Here is a 15,566-nt window from a genome sequence, read left to right on the forward strand (position 1 = left end):
AACCACTGCGACTCAGTGTACGTCTTTATTTTTCAGTAGAAGTAAAAATTCAAAGCAGCCTGACTGGGCTGAGTTGGGCTATACAGTTACTGAAGTTTTCTCAATGAGGTCTCATCCAATCCACTCAAAAAAAACCCAAACCAAAACAAAAACTTTGTTGCTCTTCTGGCTATACTGCCTCTCAGAGCTACAAGTCTCATAGTGCAGTCTTTTAGGGTGTGATTCAGACTTAAACTGAAAATACATCCTAGCACTGAGCTTCATTGAAACTTGCACTTACAAAATACATGAGTGGCTTTAGAAAGTCAGTTTGTACTTTGTGCACCTAGAAAAATACGTCCTGTCCTTTCACTAACCAGGATCTGCTTTATCTAAGAAAAAAATACAGAGAGCAGAACTCACAGGTGACATTTTTTTCCCATCATTTTCTCTGAAGTTGTTACTTAAAGCAGTCACTGTATAGATATTTGTGAAGATAGCTTGACAGGAATCTAGTAAGCTGATCTGCAGTAGTTTACTTATCTGAACTGATTTGAGAAATTGAAAAGATGGGACTTACGTGAATATAAACCCTTTCTGGGAGAAAGAGATTAAGAAATACATGACATACTATGTAATCCGTGGAGAGTCATTACATAGGCAATTTGAAAAATTGTCATACATCGTGAGAGATGCCAGTTAGTTCAGATTAGAAAGAACTGGAATAATATAAATAAAAAAATACGTTTACTGACTTAAAACAACTGCACAAGCTTAACCTTGAAGTATTATTTTGACATCTATTAGGAACACCTAATCCTTTTCACATGATTTATTTTGTAGTGTTTGCAATCTTCCCAAGGACCTGCTGCTTTTCAAAGAATCTTTGAACTATACATGCAAACTTTATTAACTCATCCGTGTGCACATGTTCTTGGATTTTTCTGGGCCTGTATCTGGTCTTTGTGCATAGGGGCAGGTGTGTGATGTTGATAGAATCTTGGAAGGCAAAGGCAAAACAGTTTTTCTTTTTTTTCTTGGTGGAAATAGATGTGTGTCTTGACTATAGGATAACATAGTATTTTAAAAAGCAGCTCTCTCTAAGCATTTCCTTCAGGTTGTTGGTGTTTTACTAGTTAACCTCCTAAACTCCTTAACATCTATCAAGCTTTGTTCTTTAAGTGGTTTCCTGTGGAATGGTTTCCAGTCTACCTTTATGCTGTCTTTTTCTGCCCAGCTGCTGCAGACCTCTATACTGTGCACACTTCACGTTCACTCTGTATTAGCTTGCACTAATCGTCTGCATTTCTTCGAAGAGCATTGTGCCAATGCAACCCCAGTGCACTGTTGTGGTATGTACAGGGTAACCCCCCCACTCCCAAATGATCTCACCAATTGTATTTACTTGGGCCAATGGGCAGCCAAATTTACCATCACATGCGAGGAGTCATTAGCAGAGCAGTCCAAAGACAAGGAATGTATCACTCATACTTGTACCACTGCTTCAGGCCTATGAAAGTTGTCTGCAGCTGCACGAGGCACGTTCCCGCTTTGAGGAGTTTTGCGTACCTATCTGTGTGTTGCCTGCTACTATTAGCAACAATGTGCCAGGCACAGACTTTAGCATTGGTGCTGACACTGCCTTGAATGCTATTGTGGAGGTAAGACTGCATATCTTCTAGAAGTTAAGACGATAAAATGGGTAAGATGAGAATACCTAAAGACCTTGAAATGTCTTAATTTTCTAAAATAATTCAGTTACTGTATTTTTTGTATGGTTTGTAATTGAGAAGTTTTCCAAGACTTAATTATAATTAATTATGTTCTATGTTTAACTTTTCGGGACTCTGTTTTGTCATCTAAGATGGCTGCATTAGGGCTTAGGGCATTTGCTTTTGCTGACAATAAAATATTTTGTCTGATTTATTTTTTCTTTTTTTAATCTCACCTAGCTCCTCAGCATTACTTATGTGAAAGAAGAAAGCCCATGTTTTGTAAATAAATGCCACATTTATTTCATGGGCTAATGACTGAGCTCAGTGCAGTGGAGCATTTTAAGTACATGGTTAACACTAAACACACGATTAATCCCATAGACTGCATTAGGCTTAGTGTAATACTAACTGCATATAAATACACGTGTAGTATAAACAGGTAAGTCTGTCACTGATGCTAACTAAACAGTTTGAGGCCAGAGCATGATATGAATGAGTTTTTCCTTTCAGTCAGAACAATTGATTTTCTAGTTTTAGTCTGCCAGTTTTCTCCCTCGGGTACAGTTGCTAGATGAACTCTTTTAGTTCTTTACTATCCTGTTGAGTCTGCTGGAGCAACAGAAAAGGGAACTGACTTGAAGTCTAATGCAAACAAATGAGTAAACCTCTGAATAGCTCTGGGTTTTATCAAATTCCTCATTATCAGTCCATATAACTAATTATGAAGTAATTGGCCAAGAAAAGTCAGAGTAGAGATCCAGGGGGTTGAGAAATGCAGGTTTGTTGTTCTGCTCTGATACAGTTATTTATTTGTATAGAGTGAGAAAGCTCCAGCAGATAATTCAGAGAGCTATGTCAGAGTACATGATGGCCTGGTCTTTGGGAGATGCGGTACAGCATCCCTGAGGTGAAGACCACTTAAGATGTAGTGTGGGTAAATTGTAGTGATACGTTCATAGGCAGGACACTGTACCAAAAAGGTACTTTTACCACTCCACGAGCTGCTTCTCCCTTACCTATTTCTATAAATGTCAGGTAAATCTGCTGGTTATGACTGATATCACTTCTAACCGTGATGCACCTGTAAGTGAAAAAATGAAAACACAATGGGGAAAAAATGATCATATTTATTGCTGCTTTGTCGTATTTCATTGTTTTTATTATCAAGTTTAATTGCAATTTGTACAGCTTTCAGTAATGTTTTCAGTTAAAAAAAATATGGTTGTATCCATTGAATTTCATTATGGTTAGAATGTTTAGTTTATGCTAAAAATAGAACACTGTTGACTGGTGAAGTTTTGAATATAAGATTTTCCACTAAGCTGGCTCAGTTCATATGAAAGCTCAACTAGCAATGGAATTCCAAAGAGTACTCCAAAAAGAGTCATCATGCCTCCATGGTTAAAACTTCTGAAACCTGCATCAGGCATTTGAGCCTTTGGCCTTTCTAGCCTATGGAGTAATATATGAATTAATGATTCTTTATAATCCATCTGTGCCGTTTTTGCATTTGAGTATTTCTTTCACAGTCATTCTGAGAGAGCAAGAATAGTCGAAAGTTTCTGCTATGTCTCTTTTATAGTCGAGGATAGAAATCCTTCTAAATAAATCTGAAGTGAGTAATCCCGAAAGCAACTCATGTTTTACATCTTTGCTTAGAACTTAGGGCTTCCCCAAAGCAGAAAATTTAATTCTACTACCAGCAACTGGAAAACATTTCTGGAAAGTTTGGCATTTACAGATGTTTTAGGTGTCTCAAAATTATTTATTTCTTCAGTGTCTCAAGCTGAGGTTTTTTATATCCTAAGCTAAACATATAGTATCCATCTAGTTCCAGGCAGCTTTTTTAAAATGAGTCCAAATTGGTTCAGTGCTGCATCTGCCACCATTAAAAGTAATACGAGCATTTTTATAAATTTCTTACTGTTTACCATGTGCCAGATGCTGGCATTGTACAAAAATTCGTATGTATCCACATCAGGAAGGGGAAAGTAAAGTGCTTGAGGACATTGTAAAATCCACGATGGGTAAAAGAAAGTCTCATTTTGGAAAACCATGTTTAACATAGGCTTTTGTGATGTAGTTTGCTACAGGGATACTTTATGCTTAGAAAAACAGAATGTCAATCCATACTCTGAGTAAATTCACGTGAATTCTGAGCTTCTGTGTTTATATGCAAATATATAAATAAAATATGTCTAAATTAAATTATATGTATCTTTTGGTAGCTGGACCTAAATAAATGCATAGACTGTTTTTAGTCCTTCAGTGCATTAAAACTTACGATGTTAGAAGTTCTAGTCTTTTATTATTTTTTCTCAATATCAATTCTCTGTTTGTTCTGTGATATGTTAGGTATATTTTTAAAAACCACGTTACTCACTATCTTAATTTCAGCTTGAAGTATTCTTTTCAGTTAGCCGAATGAATGTTCTGGTTGTAAGTATCTGTGAAACAGAAATACCTCAAATATTGCAGCATCTGCAGTTACTCATTCAGAAAATCAGTAAGGCATAGGGATTTTTTAACGTTATCGTAATTCAGGTTTCAAGATGACGAACTTCCCAGGTACTTTTATTTCTCATTTTTACTAAATAGAACTGGTGTAGGGACAGTACCTCAGTTTCGCAAAATTCTTCTTGTTGTTAAGTCTGGTATAACCTATTTATTTATTTTTAAGATGAAGGAAATAGTATCTTTCTTTCTCTTATTTGCTTTCTGAAAGGAAAATGCATTATCTGATGACTTTAAAATAACTTTGAAGGGTCGAAAAACTCATTATAGGAAGTGAGTTTATCAAATAGCTTTTTGAGTATTATGTAAAACCTGGAGGTGCATAGTAACCTAGTTCCTACCTTTCTATGTTTTCTAAGTTTATGTGTTTTCTGAAGTTTCCTAGGTCCTACCACACTGGAGATTTTCTCTGTTGTTTTCTAAGTCTCTTAGGCATCTCTAATAAATATTGATGTTAATTAATAGCATGTAAGCAACTTATCTCTTTGTAGAGAACGTTTCTTATGCTAGTCAGAGTAAGATGCTAATGGAAATTGCAGTCTTTTTATAGTAAGTATGTACCTATTAATAAGAAAAACAAAAAACGTTTTAAAAAAGCTCCAATAGTGCTTGATAGATTTGTATTTATGTGGATATAATTATTGGAAAGTAAACAATAGGGCAATAGATGCTCAGGACTTAAGTTTAAGAAACTGTAACTCTTCAGTGTGGTTGGAAATGTAGTGAATTTTAAAATCAGTTCTAAGAAGAAATAAAGTCTTCAGTAATCAATAGAGTTCAAGAAGAGAAACTTACTCATACCAGAGTTGATTAAAAAGCTCCTTTATATCTACTTGCATCTCTGTTAGAAAACTATCACAACTTTTAATGCTATGCACAAATTAAAATTAATTATTGCTTTAGTATTTGCAGGAGGCAAATAAATAAGAGTTGATGGTAGCAAAACATTTTATTTTGACTGGTGTTCAATGTATGAATTCTAAGAATTACTTTATTTGGTAATTATTATAGTTAAATGGGTTATGCTATGTGGGAATTTTTAAGAATGTATTTTTTATAAATTCTTTAAACTCTTTTGCCAGTAAGTGACATAAAATTGCATGACATACAAAAACATAGAAATTCCGACTTTTTTTATTTAAACTTGTAATATCTTGTGTCTGATTAGACGTGTGATCGCATCAAACAGTCAGCCAGTGGTACCAAGCGTCGTGTATTCATCATTGAGACCATGGGTGGTTATTGTGGTTACCTGGCTAATATGGGGGCCCTTGCGGCAGGAGCTGATGCTGCCTATATCTTTGAAGAACAGTTTGACATTCGAGAGCTCCAGGTACACAGCATTAGAAATGTTTTCCTCATTTTTCAGTAGATCCTAAAATTGTTTTACATATATAGCATCATGTGTATATTTGAAGTAGGTGGGTCACATTACAAACAACCCAAATGTTTAGATTGTATCTCAAAGCTCCATTTGTTGTAGCACTTTCATATAATGCCAGTTATGCCATGTTATATAAAGGAACATATACCCAGTTATTCTTGGCATCAGATTCAGTTAACTGACAAAATTATTTTATTAGTGATTTGACACTACTAGGTGAGTTGTTTCATTTTCATTCTTCTGATTTAGATTTCTGATTGAAATTACATGTGAATGAATGGACCTGGGCAGTTTTAGAAGAAAAACAAAAACGGGGGAAAAAAAAAAAGGAATACCTTTTCCATTGTGTTAGATGGCTATTCATGTCAGGAGTTGAACAGTGTGCAAGGTGTGTTAGATACTGACTTTGATACTGCAACTATTCAGACCATATTTGGAGGTGTTACTAAAATAAAGATCTTGGGCTGTAAGGATAACAGATTAGGGTGTAAGTTGGTATGGGACTTGTCTGCGATGAGGATTTTACTCTTCCGAGATAGTAGATGCTAGCTGCGGTCATGGACAATTATAAAGCTAAACAGACAGAAATTTCCTGAAAGGAAAAGAAGTGTGAAATGATTTATAATTCCTCCTCACTCATTTCTCAGTGGCTTGAATTCTTCATGTAATATATGGGAGTACCAGCAGAGCAGTACATCATTGTGTCCGTAACAGGACTTTTGCAAGCATGGGGAGTAAGGGCAAGATAGGATCTTTTGTTGCAATTTCTGTATTTTTATGTATATCGGCATTGTCCAGCTTGGTGCAGCACCAGTATAGCATACAAAAAAACCCTTTGTGTTGCTATTAAAATCAATTAATTGTGATACAGAGGAAGAAGTTAGTTTTAAACCAAGATAAATAGCCATACACAGTATGTTATCCCGGATCTCCCAAAACCTGCAGATTATTTGAATTTGTACTTAATACTTGATGTGGAATACTTTACAGAAGTTCTCAGTAAATGTAGGCTCATTAAAGTTGTTCTACAATTCTGTATGGCTTGTTAAAAATACTTTTATTGTTTCTAGGCTAACGTGGAACACTTGACTGAAAAAATGAAAACCAGTATCCAGCGTGGTCTAGTGCTGAGGTAAGCAAAAGTGGTTTAATGGATGACATCAGTGATGCTGAGCACAAGTAGGCCACTTGCAAAGACAACTCTGAGTCTACATTCCTTGATCATTCCTTTAGCATGAGATTTTTACTAAAGCTGTAGCTCGAGAACGCTGGGAGCTGTCTGGATGCTCAAGTCCAACACTTCCTTCTTTCTATGTAAATATATTTGCTTTACACTCTAGTATTTTATCATATTTTCTCATTAGCTTTGTATTTTATTGTAGATTCTTTCTTACTAAAGATGGTGTGAAAACTAGTATATATGTGTACACATAGAATACGGCTTTTACTATGAAAATCCTACTTAGATTTTAGGAGATAACACAGAATAAAATACCTGTCAAGAGTCAAAACATTTTAAATATGTTGATTAGCATGTTTTAAAATTATGCATTCTTAGGCAGCGTGAATCAGGCTGTAGCTTCTCTCTTGAGCATTTATTTTCAGTATACCCAGTAGTGAAGGGCTGAAAAATTAATACCACAATAAATTGTATGAGGATGCCATTATATTTGTTCAAGTTCTACTAGTTTTATGACTGGGGTGAAAAAATATCCTACATTTGCAATATCAGTAAGGAACAGGCAAAGGTACTGTTCACTGGCTGTGCTTTTATAAAGGGCAAAAGGATGATACTGGATGTCAATGACTCTTTGTTTTAATGCAGTTTTTCCTCTGCATAGTGAACTTGTCAGACCTAAAATGGTATTTTTGACTACCTTGTTCAACAATGGACTGCAAGTGACCCGACAGTGATGTCAGTGTAGTAAAAGTAATGCAGACTTCAAAATCGTGAGCGTGTTACATGAAAGTGAACATAAGCGATTAGAAGAAAATACCTAAGCTATAATTACTGGTGTCAGGAAAATAGGAAAACATTTGGCATTCAGTATCTGTAAAGACATCCATGACTTAAGAGTACATTTGTTAACTCTGGCCTTAATTGTTCTAGAAATGAGAACTGCAATGAGAACTACACAACTGACTTCATTTATCAGCTGTATTCTGAAGAAGGAAAAGGAGTGTTTGACTGTCGAAAAAATGTATTGGGCCACATGCAGCAGGTAAAAATGACCATAAAATTACAGAGAATCTTAACTTTGTATGAAGAAAGAGCATACGTTATTCAAGCAAGTCTGACTCAAGATTAAAATAAAAAAAAGTGTGTGGATTTTTGTAGGTAACTCACAAGTTTTCATTAGCATATTTTATTGCAATTCCTTCTAGGGAAAAAATATTAGATTATTAATGATTTTCATTTTTATTCCTCTCCTGTCTATATTAGTAAACGATTATACTTTTTAAATAGATAATACAGCTATGTTATTATTTTTGTAATAAATACAGCCTTAGAACACTTATCTGCCCATCCATAATGCATCTGGCTTCTGAACTCTGGAATAGATGAGGTTTCACTAAGAAAATATGTGTCGATGGATTGTTCTTGTAGAATCATAGAATGGGAACTAGCCAACCTCCCTACACCTCCTTCTCTCCCTTGTTAGAAGAGACAGTAGTGAGCTACTCATAGATTCATAGATTTCTAGGTTGGAAAAGACCTTAGAGATCATCGAGTCCAACTGTCCCTAATCCCCATTAAACCATATCCCTAAGTAGATCATCCACCCTATTCTTAAACACATCCAGGGATGGGGACTCAACCACCTCCCTGGGCAGCCTATTCCAGTGGCTGACAACCCTTTCAGAGAAGAAATACTTCCTAACATCCAACCGGAATCTCCCCTGACTAAGCTTATACCCATTTCCTCTTGTTCTATCACCCAACACTAATGTAAAGAGCCCTTCCCCTACCTCCCCACCATCCCTTCTCAAGTATTTGTAGGCTGTAATCAGGTCTCCCCTCAGCCTCCTCTTCTCCGGGCTAAACAGCCCCAACTCCCTCAGCCGCTCCTCATAAGTTTTATTTTCCAACCCCTTGACCAGTTTAGTCGCCCTTCTTTGGACTCGCTCCAGGAGCTCAATATCTCTCTTAAAGCGAGGGGCCCAAAACTGGACACAATATTCCAGGTGCGGCCTCACCAGTGCCGAGTACAGGGGCAGGATCACTTCCCTATTCCTGCTGGTTACACTATTCTTGATACTCCTTGTGGTCTTTGTACCTTGCGTCACTTTATCTCACTATAACTGCTTGTTAGTGTACAAATAGTAAGTTTGTAATTTGGCTACACTAATCACAAAGACTGAGGTAGAGTGAAAAATACATGTAGAGCCAAATTTCTCAAGTACTAGTAGTGAAACGACTGTCTCTCCTTTTAAGTCATTTGAAGTGGTCTGTATATTCCCCTTACTCATATATTTTTAGATTATTTAACGCTGAGGTTTTACACAATGCTGTGTAAAATTTAGCTAAGTTTATTTTGAAGGTCAAGACCAGCATTAGTCAAACAATCTGTTGGGAACGATTTGGAACCACTTCATATACCATCTCGCTCCTGTCTGCTGCATTGAAAACGGACAGAAAAGTCAGACTTTACATAATACAGACGGAGGGTTTAAAAACCAAAACAAAACACCACTTCTGTTCCCAATTCTGCATAAAGGCTGCTGTAATACTTGGAATGAAAGCAGTCAAAAACCAAACCAAAACAAAAAATGATTACTGGTGTCGGAAGTCCTAACGCAGTTGTTTCATCCTCATACAACATGCGTGACATTATGGCCTTCCTCGTTCTTTCTGCAATAAAGCTGTGCTTCCCAGACTTCCTAGATGACAGAGTCAGCACTTAGGTTCTGTTCTTCTTCAACAGTTTCCTGGTTTCTGTTATGCTGAAACCAGGCTGCCCTGTTGGCATTGTGGCAGCTGGGCAGTGCTTAATGGTCAGCACTAAGGGGAAGTGGAAGAAAGGGAAATGGGAACAGTGCCCTCCCTTTATTTAAGTGAAAAGTGTTATTGATTCAAAAATACAGGTGCTTAAGGAAGATTTGAAATGTTTTAGCCCGATTGTGTGGTGAGGTTTTTGGCTTGTTTTTTCCAAGTGGGGGAAGTGGACATAAGACGTAGAGCATTAAAAGAAATGACTGATAAAATAAGAAAACACAAATAATGGTTCAATAAGTAAACTAACCCACATTTCAATTTTCACAGGGTGGTGCACCTTCACCATTTGATAGAAACTTCGGGACGAAAATTTCTGCAAAAGCTATGCAGTGGATCTCCAAAAAACTGAAAGAAACCTACCGAAAAGGTGCAGGAATACTTGGTGCTCTCTCTTGTTACTGTCTTTGATGAGCTATCAGTAAGACCACTCTACTGTGCAAATACATGAATGTATATTAGTTTGTTTGTCAACACACTTCTTTCCCTCTTGATTATGTTTGTATTATTCAGTAGTGCCTTGCTGTGCTTCCTGCTGTAAGATTTCCCCTCAAGTGAGGTCAATAATTCAGATAGCTGTTTTCTTATCTTTCATTAAGAAAATGCTAGTGTGACTGCAGTTTTTCATGCATGAAGGAATTGATGGTTATATAGTTACATCTGTTCTTCCTTTTTGTTTCATGGTGGCTACATGGGATACAGAAGAAGGTAATATGTCTTCTTTGGGAATATTTGTAAAGCACTATTTACTAAAATCTAATTTAAAATTGATATTAAAAGTCAGTCTTATTGTTGCTTAATTACACTATTTTCATTGCTAATCATCAAAGCTATATTTAAAAAGTGCAGAGCTCTTAACACTATTAAAGTACTAATTAATGTTTTATCATTACGTTAAATATGCAGTAACTGGAATTAAGCTACTGTAAAATTCCTATTCAATTTAATTACAGAAAAAGGGTGTTTGCCCTTACAAATGCGAGTAAGAAAGATCTTGAATTATTTCATTCTTTTTAGGCAAAGTATTTGCCAATACCGATGACTCGGTTTGTTTGCTGGGAATGCGTAGACGGAACCTTGTCTTCCAACCCGTGGCTGAGCTGAAGACTGAAACAGACTTTGTGTACGTATAGGCTGCTTATGTTTGGAACATCTCAGCACAGGCTTCCTTTCACCACACTACACAGAGCTGCTCCTCGGTGCTGACATGCAGTGTATGCCAACCGTTTCACTCTGCTTCTGTCTTCCGCCTGCATTCAGCCAGGGATTCACTTTGATTGTTCACTTGCCTTTTCTAGCATCTCCCTTTGTGATCTCCTACTTTAGCCTCCTTATACTTGGAAGTCTCTTGTTATGAATTGTGGCACTCCAGTGTCCTTTTAATTATCTTTCTCCTAATTGTCTTTGCTGTAATGCCTAGAATTACTTTACTTCTGATAGTTTAGTGGGGCAACATTTTTGCGCCCACTTTGGTATTATACTTACCTATAAAGAACATCTTTATAGTAAAATCTATTTGCTCCTTCAGTATTCCATCCTTATTTCTCCCCATTTGGCTCAGTGTTTACATCACACCATAGATGTCTATCTGGTGCTGTTTATAAGGAAGGAAGGCCATTACTGTTAAGTGTTGTCAAATAACCTACAAAATGTGTTTGTTTTAGCTGTGAAATAAATCACCTTATCTTTTTTTTTCCTCCCACCACACAGACACCGGATTCCCAAGGAGCAGTGGTGGCTGAAGCTGCGACCACTGATGAAAATCCTGGCCAAGTACAAGACTAGTTACGATGTTTCCGACTCAGGCCAGCTGGAGCATGTTGCTATGCACAGCCCAAAGGAAGCAGAAACCGGAGCCATCTAAGGAGATCACTTTTAGATTATTGTAATAGATGCACATTGTGAGTAACAATGCTTTAGAATCGTTACAGCTTTGTTTTGTAACATTTAAATTATTGTACCAGCACTTTATGTGAAACAAGACATTGGGATGTCACACAGATTTTGTCCTGTATTTGTGTTACCTTTGAGACAAACCCTAGCATCTAATGGATAAGCACCATGTACTGATTCTACCCTTTAACGATAAGTGCAACACCGTTCTATGCACTCTGTAAGTTACTCACCTACTGCACTTTGTTTCAGAGTACTTACACCCCAAAAATAAGTGTAGATGGCTAGCTTTGTGTTGAGTTACAGGATGTGCTTAATGTATCTCAAGTGAAATAAAGTACTGTTGCAAACAAACATCACGAGTGACTTGTCAGAAATTGCATTCACCTGCTTTTCGGCAATTGGGGGAATAACGCTTCACAAAGGATTCTCTGTACTCTCCAGTGAAGGAACAAAGCAACTGCCTTTTCTTTCCTCTAACTAGGCAGTAAGTATTCATGGCAGAGCAAGCAGCTTTCCCTTGCTTCTTCAGGATTAGGCTAGACCTCAGCATCCTTCCTCCTTGTACAGGGATGATAAAAATACTTTTTGTGGGGGAAAAGCTGTAACAACTTGAGATTCGGAAGTGGGTAATCTGGTCCTGGAGCAAGCAAGCAGCTGCATGGTAGCTTAGCTGCCAGCTGGGCTAAACTGCAACTCCACACCAATTCATGACTGATTTGCCCACTACACTGCAATTTACTACACGCTTGACTTGATGTGAGGTGGAACATACTGTCACAAAGCTCCCCTGTCTAGGTGGCTTACACAAAGGAAGCTGAATGAAACACCAAAGAACAAAATCTGTCAGTACGAGAGACGTAGTTCTTTATATATCCAACAGCAGACATGATTTCACACAAACACCATTTAAAACTCAAGAGTTCTACATATACAAAAATATTTGATTTATATAGTATTCATACACGATTGGAGGAGTGAGTCATCGGTAAAATATTAAGGTCTGTCTTTGCCATAACAGAGCAGATCATTCTTGCTCTCAAATACTGTATGGTTAGAAAATTTTTCACCTAGTTATTTCAAGAAGAACAAATTTTAGCAGTTAGTTGGACCACAGCACAATAAACTAATTATAGAGTCACACATATTGGCTTGTTTTGTATTGGCTTGAATGTTCAGCAGCAGTTCATCGTTTGACCCAGGAGGGATCTTTGGTGATATCTGCATTTTCTGGGCCAAGTACAGCTTGACCATGAGTGCTCTTCCCAACTGCAAGATACCTGCAAGAAACAAACAGATGAGAAGCTGTTGCAATCAGTTATCTGTAACTCCACTGTACGAGTTAAAATACACTCCTCTCAGGAAAAGTGCTGTTTGATGCGTATCCATTGTTTGCTACTTACAGCGTCTTTTGGATTTACAGTATTTGGGTTTTTTTTTCCCCATTATAACAATACAACTCTCCCTAGGCATAGCCCTAACTAGCCTACGTCCTCAGCCTTGTCTTCTTCAGTAGTGGAATTCAGAAGTCTAACTTTGGCATTCAGAGTCTAAAGCAGCACAAAGTGTTACGAGTGTAGCAGAGCCTGCTCATACAGGAGGTGGATGTCCGAGTCTACTCTTTCTCCAGACAGTTTCTGGACCCTTCAAAAGTAAAACAATCTCCCACAAACTCAGAACATAGAAAGGAGTTACATCTGCTAAAATGCAGTAAGCAGGATATAACTACCATCCCTCTAAGTTAGAAACCAAATAATGAAAAGAGTATGAAAGGCCAAGAGAAGGAATCCAAGAACTTTATTAGGACTTTCCCAAACTGTTTTCTTCTTCAAATTAGGTATTTGGTCTATTTTTCAAGTAAACGTTTTCTTAAGTTGAACACAGACTTACTTGTTTGATACATCAACTAGGTTATCACTGTTGACAGCAAAAAGTTGTTCTCTGTGCGACTGCTTCATTTCATCTGAAATCCCATATAAGAAATGATCCATTCCTAGGAAAAAAAAAAAAACCAAGCCATGCAGTGCACTGGTGTACCGGAATCTCAGTTACAACTAAGTGCATGAACGAGTGCAAACAAAGACAGGTACACGTGCTAGAAGGGAAAAATAGAGACTACTGTTAGGACATTTTCTGAGACAATATCTAACTGTAAATCGCATGTCAAAGGTTAGAAGTGGGTAAATAAATTTTATCAGGTAGTAAGAGTTTCATGTTTAGGAAAAAAAGATTCATATTCTATTCTGGCAAGTGATTTGTCAAAAATCTAAACGTAATAGTGGTCCAGAAAACCTAAAACACCCTAATGTGATTCATTCTGAAGAGCCTCAGTATTTTCTCACAAAGTTTTAGCCAAACTGGATTTCATGAAGCTTCTATCTTTATTGTGGTTTATAACAACACTCTTAAATTTGCTATCAGTTGTAATATACATGCAAGACAAAGGTTTGATCGCCTTTTGTAACTACGCACAGAAATTTGCACACAAATGCTTTAATGCTTTTGTTGGAATACTTGCCTACAGTACTTTAATATTAATGTTAAAATCAGTATTATAGGTCTGTGAACAACCAGAGAACTCCAAAATAATCACGGAAAAACTTTTTGTCATGCAAATAATCAAAGAGGGGAAAAAAAAAGCAGCTTGGGAGGATATCTGTCAACTAGCCCGACCTCCCTGCCCAAAGCAGGGCTGACTTCAAAGGTAGAGAAGGTTGTCCGAGTCCTCACGCAGGGCCCAATGACCAGCATCACAGTAACATGGAGGGACAGGTATTTCTCTCTGCAGCAGCTTCCAGGGCTATTGAACAATGTTCTTCTTTCTGTTCAGTGTTTCACTAAATTTGCCTTGCTCTGTTAACATGCACATTCAATATCAAAGGATCTGTACCATTTCTCACAAATAGCAACATTCAGTATGCGTTTCACTCACATCTGCCCCTAAAATTGATTAGGCTTTTTCTGCACTGCCCAAACAAAAACCAAGTTCCATCAGCTGAAAGTCAGCCTCATTTTAAATTTTCTTGTGGAATAAGTTAGTGTTAATACAAGTACATATTAAAATAGTGCTATTTTTAACCTTACAACTATTTTACGTATAGGAATGTATTCTAATTTAGCAAGTTTTGGACTGAAACTAAGTTGAGAATGGAGGAGGGAGGGAAAAGTGAGGAAAGCAAAGCAATGTGTGAGCAAACTGAAAAGATGTGAGCATACTACCAAGCCATCACAAGTATGCAGATATGTAAAGAATATAACACTCTCCACTGTAGCAGACACTTTTATGCTTTAACTTCTTCAGATGAAATATGCACAAAAGGTTAGAGAGATTCATAGTCAATATGTATCCTTGTGTCACGAAAATAACCCTTCAACTTTTTTTGACTCAGAAGATCAGAGTTTGTTTGTATTTGCTTGCCTCTAATGCTCTTTCCAACCCTAAAATTGTTTCTTTAATCTACCTCCATCTTCAAGCTGTATTCACCTGACATCAAGGAGCAGAACAAATACGAAAACTCCATTACAGAGACTGAATGCAAGTGGTATTTCTGACAGGGAGCAATAGGAATCGACTGTTTTGTTGAAACTGCAATGGTCTTACATCTGCTAAACACAAATTTTATCACATCATACAGTTGAGCAAACTATTTTCTTCCCTTTAAACTTCATTTAAAACATATAAATATTGGCAGTGCTGCGAGGCTGCTGAGAATATACCTTTATCTGAAGGAGCTATTGGTGCATCGACAGCAGCAAACACTGCCAGCTTAGCTTCATCGATATCTTGTTGTGTGAATTCTCCAGACTTGGCCCATTCAACTGCTTTTTCAAATGTTTTCAAGGTGGCTAACGAATTTGGGTCTCTTAGAAGAAAAAAAAAAAAGTTAATTACTTCAGTCTTTCAAAATGAAATACTGCAATTGCTTTGTTCTCATAGTTTACTATGCATCACACATACATGGGGATTAAACCAAATTATAAACCTCCTTTCTGTTTGCAAAAAGAGAGTTTGGGGTTCGGGTGGTTTTTTAGAAGAAAGAAGTGCTATAATCCAGGCATATTTTGAATTTTAGATACTCAAGTGCAG

The 15,566-nt window shown here is 37.1% G+C and overlaps 2 protein-coding genes across 5 annotated transcripts in view; one reads left to right on the forward strand and one right to left on the reverse strand.

Annotated features, from left to right (window-relative positions):
- PFKP (phosphofructokinase, platelet) overlaps window positions 1–11,811 on the forward strand; it is a 49,341-nt gene extending 37,530 nt beyond the window's left edge. For 2 of the 3 annotated variants that reach the window (XM_086615032.1, XM_086615033.1), the window contains 7 exons: window positions 1,488–1,640; window positions 5,377–5,541; window positions 6,663–6,724; window positions 7,703–7,814; window positions 9,857–9,956; window positions 10,604–10,709; window positions 11,297–11,811. In XM_086615032.1, the coding sequence (XP_086471158.1) occupies window positions 1,488–1,640; window positions 5,377–5,541; window positions 6,663–6,724; window positions 7,703–7,814; window positions 9,857–9,956; window positions 10,604–10,709; window positions 11,297–11,450 (852 nt within the window). In that variant the 3' untranslated portion in view covers window positions 11,451–11,811. The remainder of the gene's footprint in view (window positions 1–1,487; window positions 1,641–5,376; window positions 5,542–6,662; window positions 6,725–7,702; window positions 7,815–9,856; window positions 9,957–10,603; window positions 10,710–11,296) is intronic. The other variant, XM_086615034.1, reaches the window with a different exon arrangement.
- Window positions 11,812–12,323: 512 nt separating this feature from the next.
- PITRM1 (pitrilysin metallopeptidase 1) overlaps window positions 12,324–15,566 on the reverse strand; it is a 30,203-nt gene continuing 26,960 nt past the window's right edge. For both annotated transcript variants that reach the window (XM_086615200.1, XM_086615201.1), the window contains 3 exons: window positions 15,197–15,342; window positions 13,370–13,472; window positions 12,324–12,759 (listed from right to left, as the gene is read on the reverse strand). In XM_086615200.1, the coding sequence (XP_086471326.1) occupies window positions 12,666–12,759; window positions 13,370–13,472; window positions 15,197–15,342 (343 nt within the window). In that variant the 3' untranslated portion in view covers window positions 12,324–12,665. The remainder of the gene's footprint in view (window positions 12,760–13,369; window positions 13,473–15,196; window positions 15,343–15,566) is intronic.

The sequence above is a fragment of the Tauraco erythrolophus genome, chromosome 7 (assembly GCF_009769465.1).
Source record: "Tauraco erythrolophus isolate bTauEry1 chromosome 7, bTauEry1.pri, whole genome shotgun sequence".
Classification (NCBI taxonomy): domain Eukaryota; kingdom Metazoa; phylum Chordata; class Aves; order Musophagiformes; family Musophagidae; genus Tauraco; species Tauraco erythrolophus.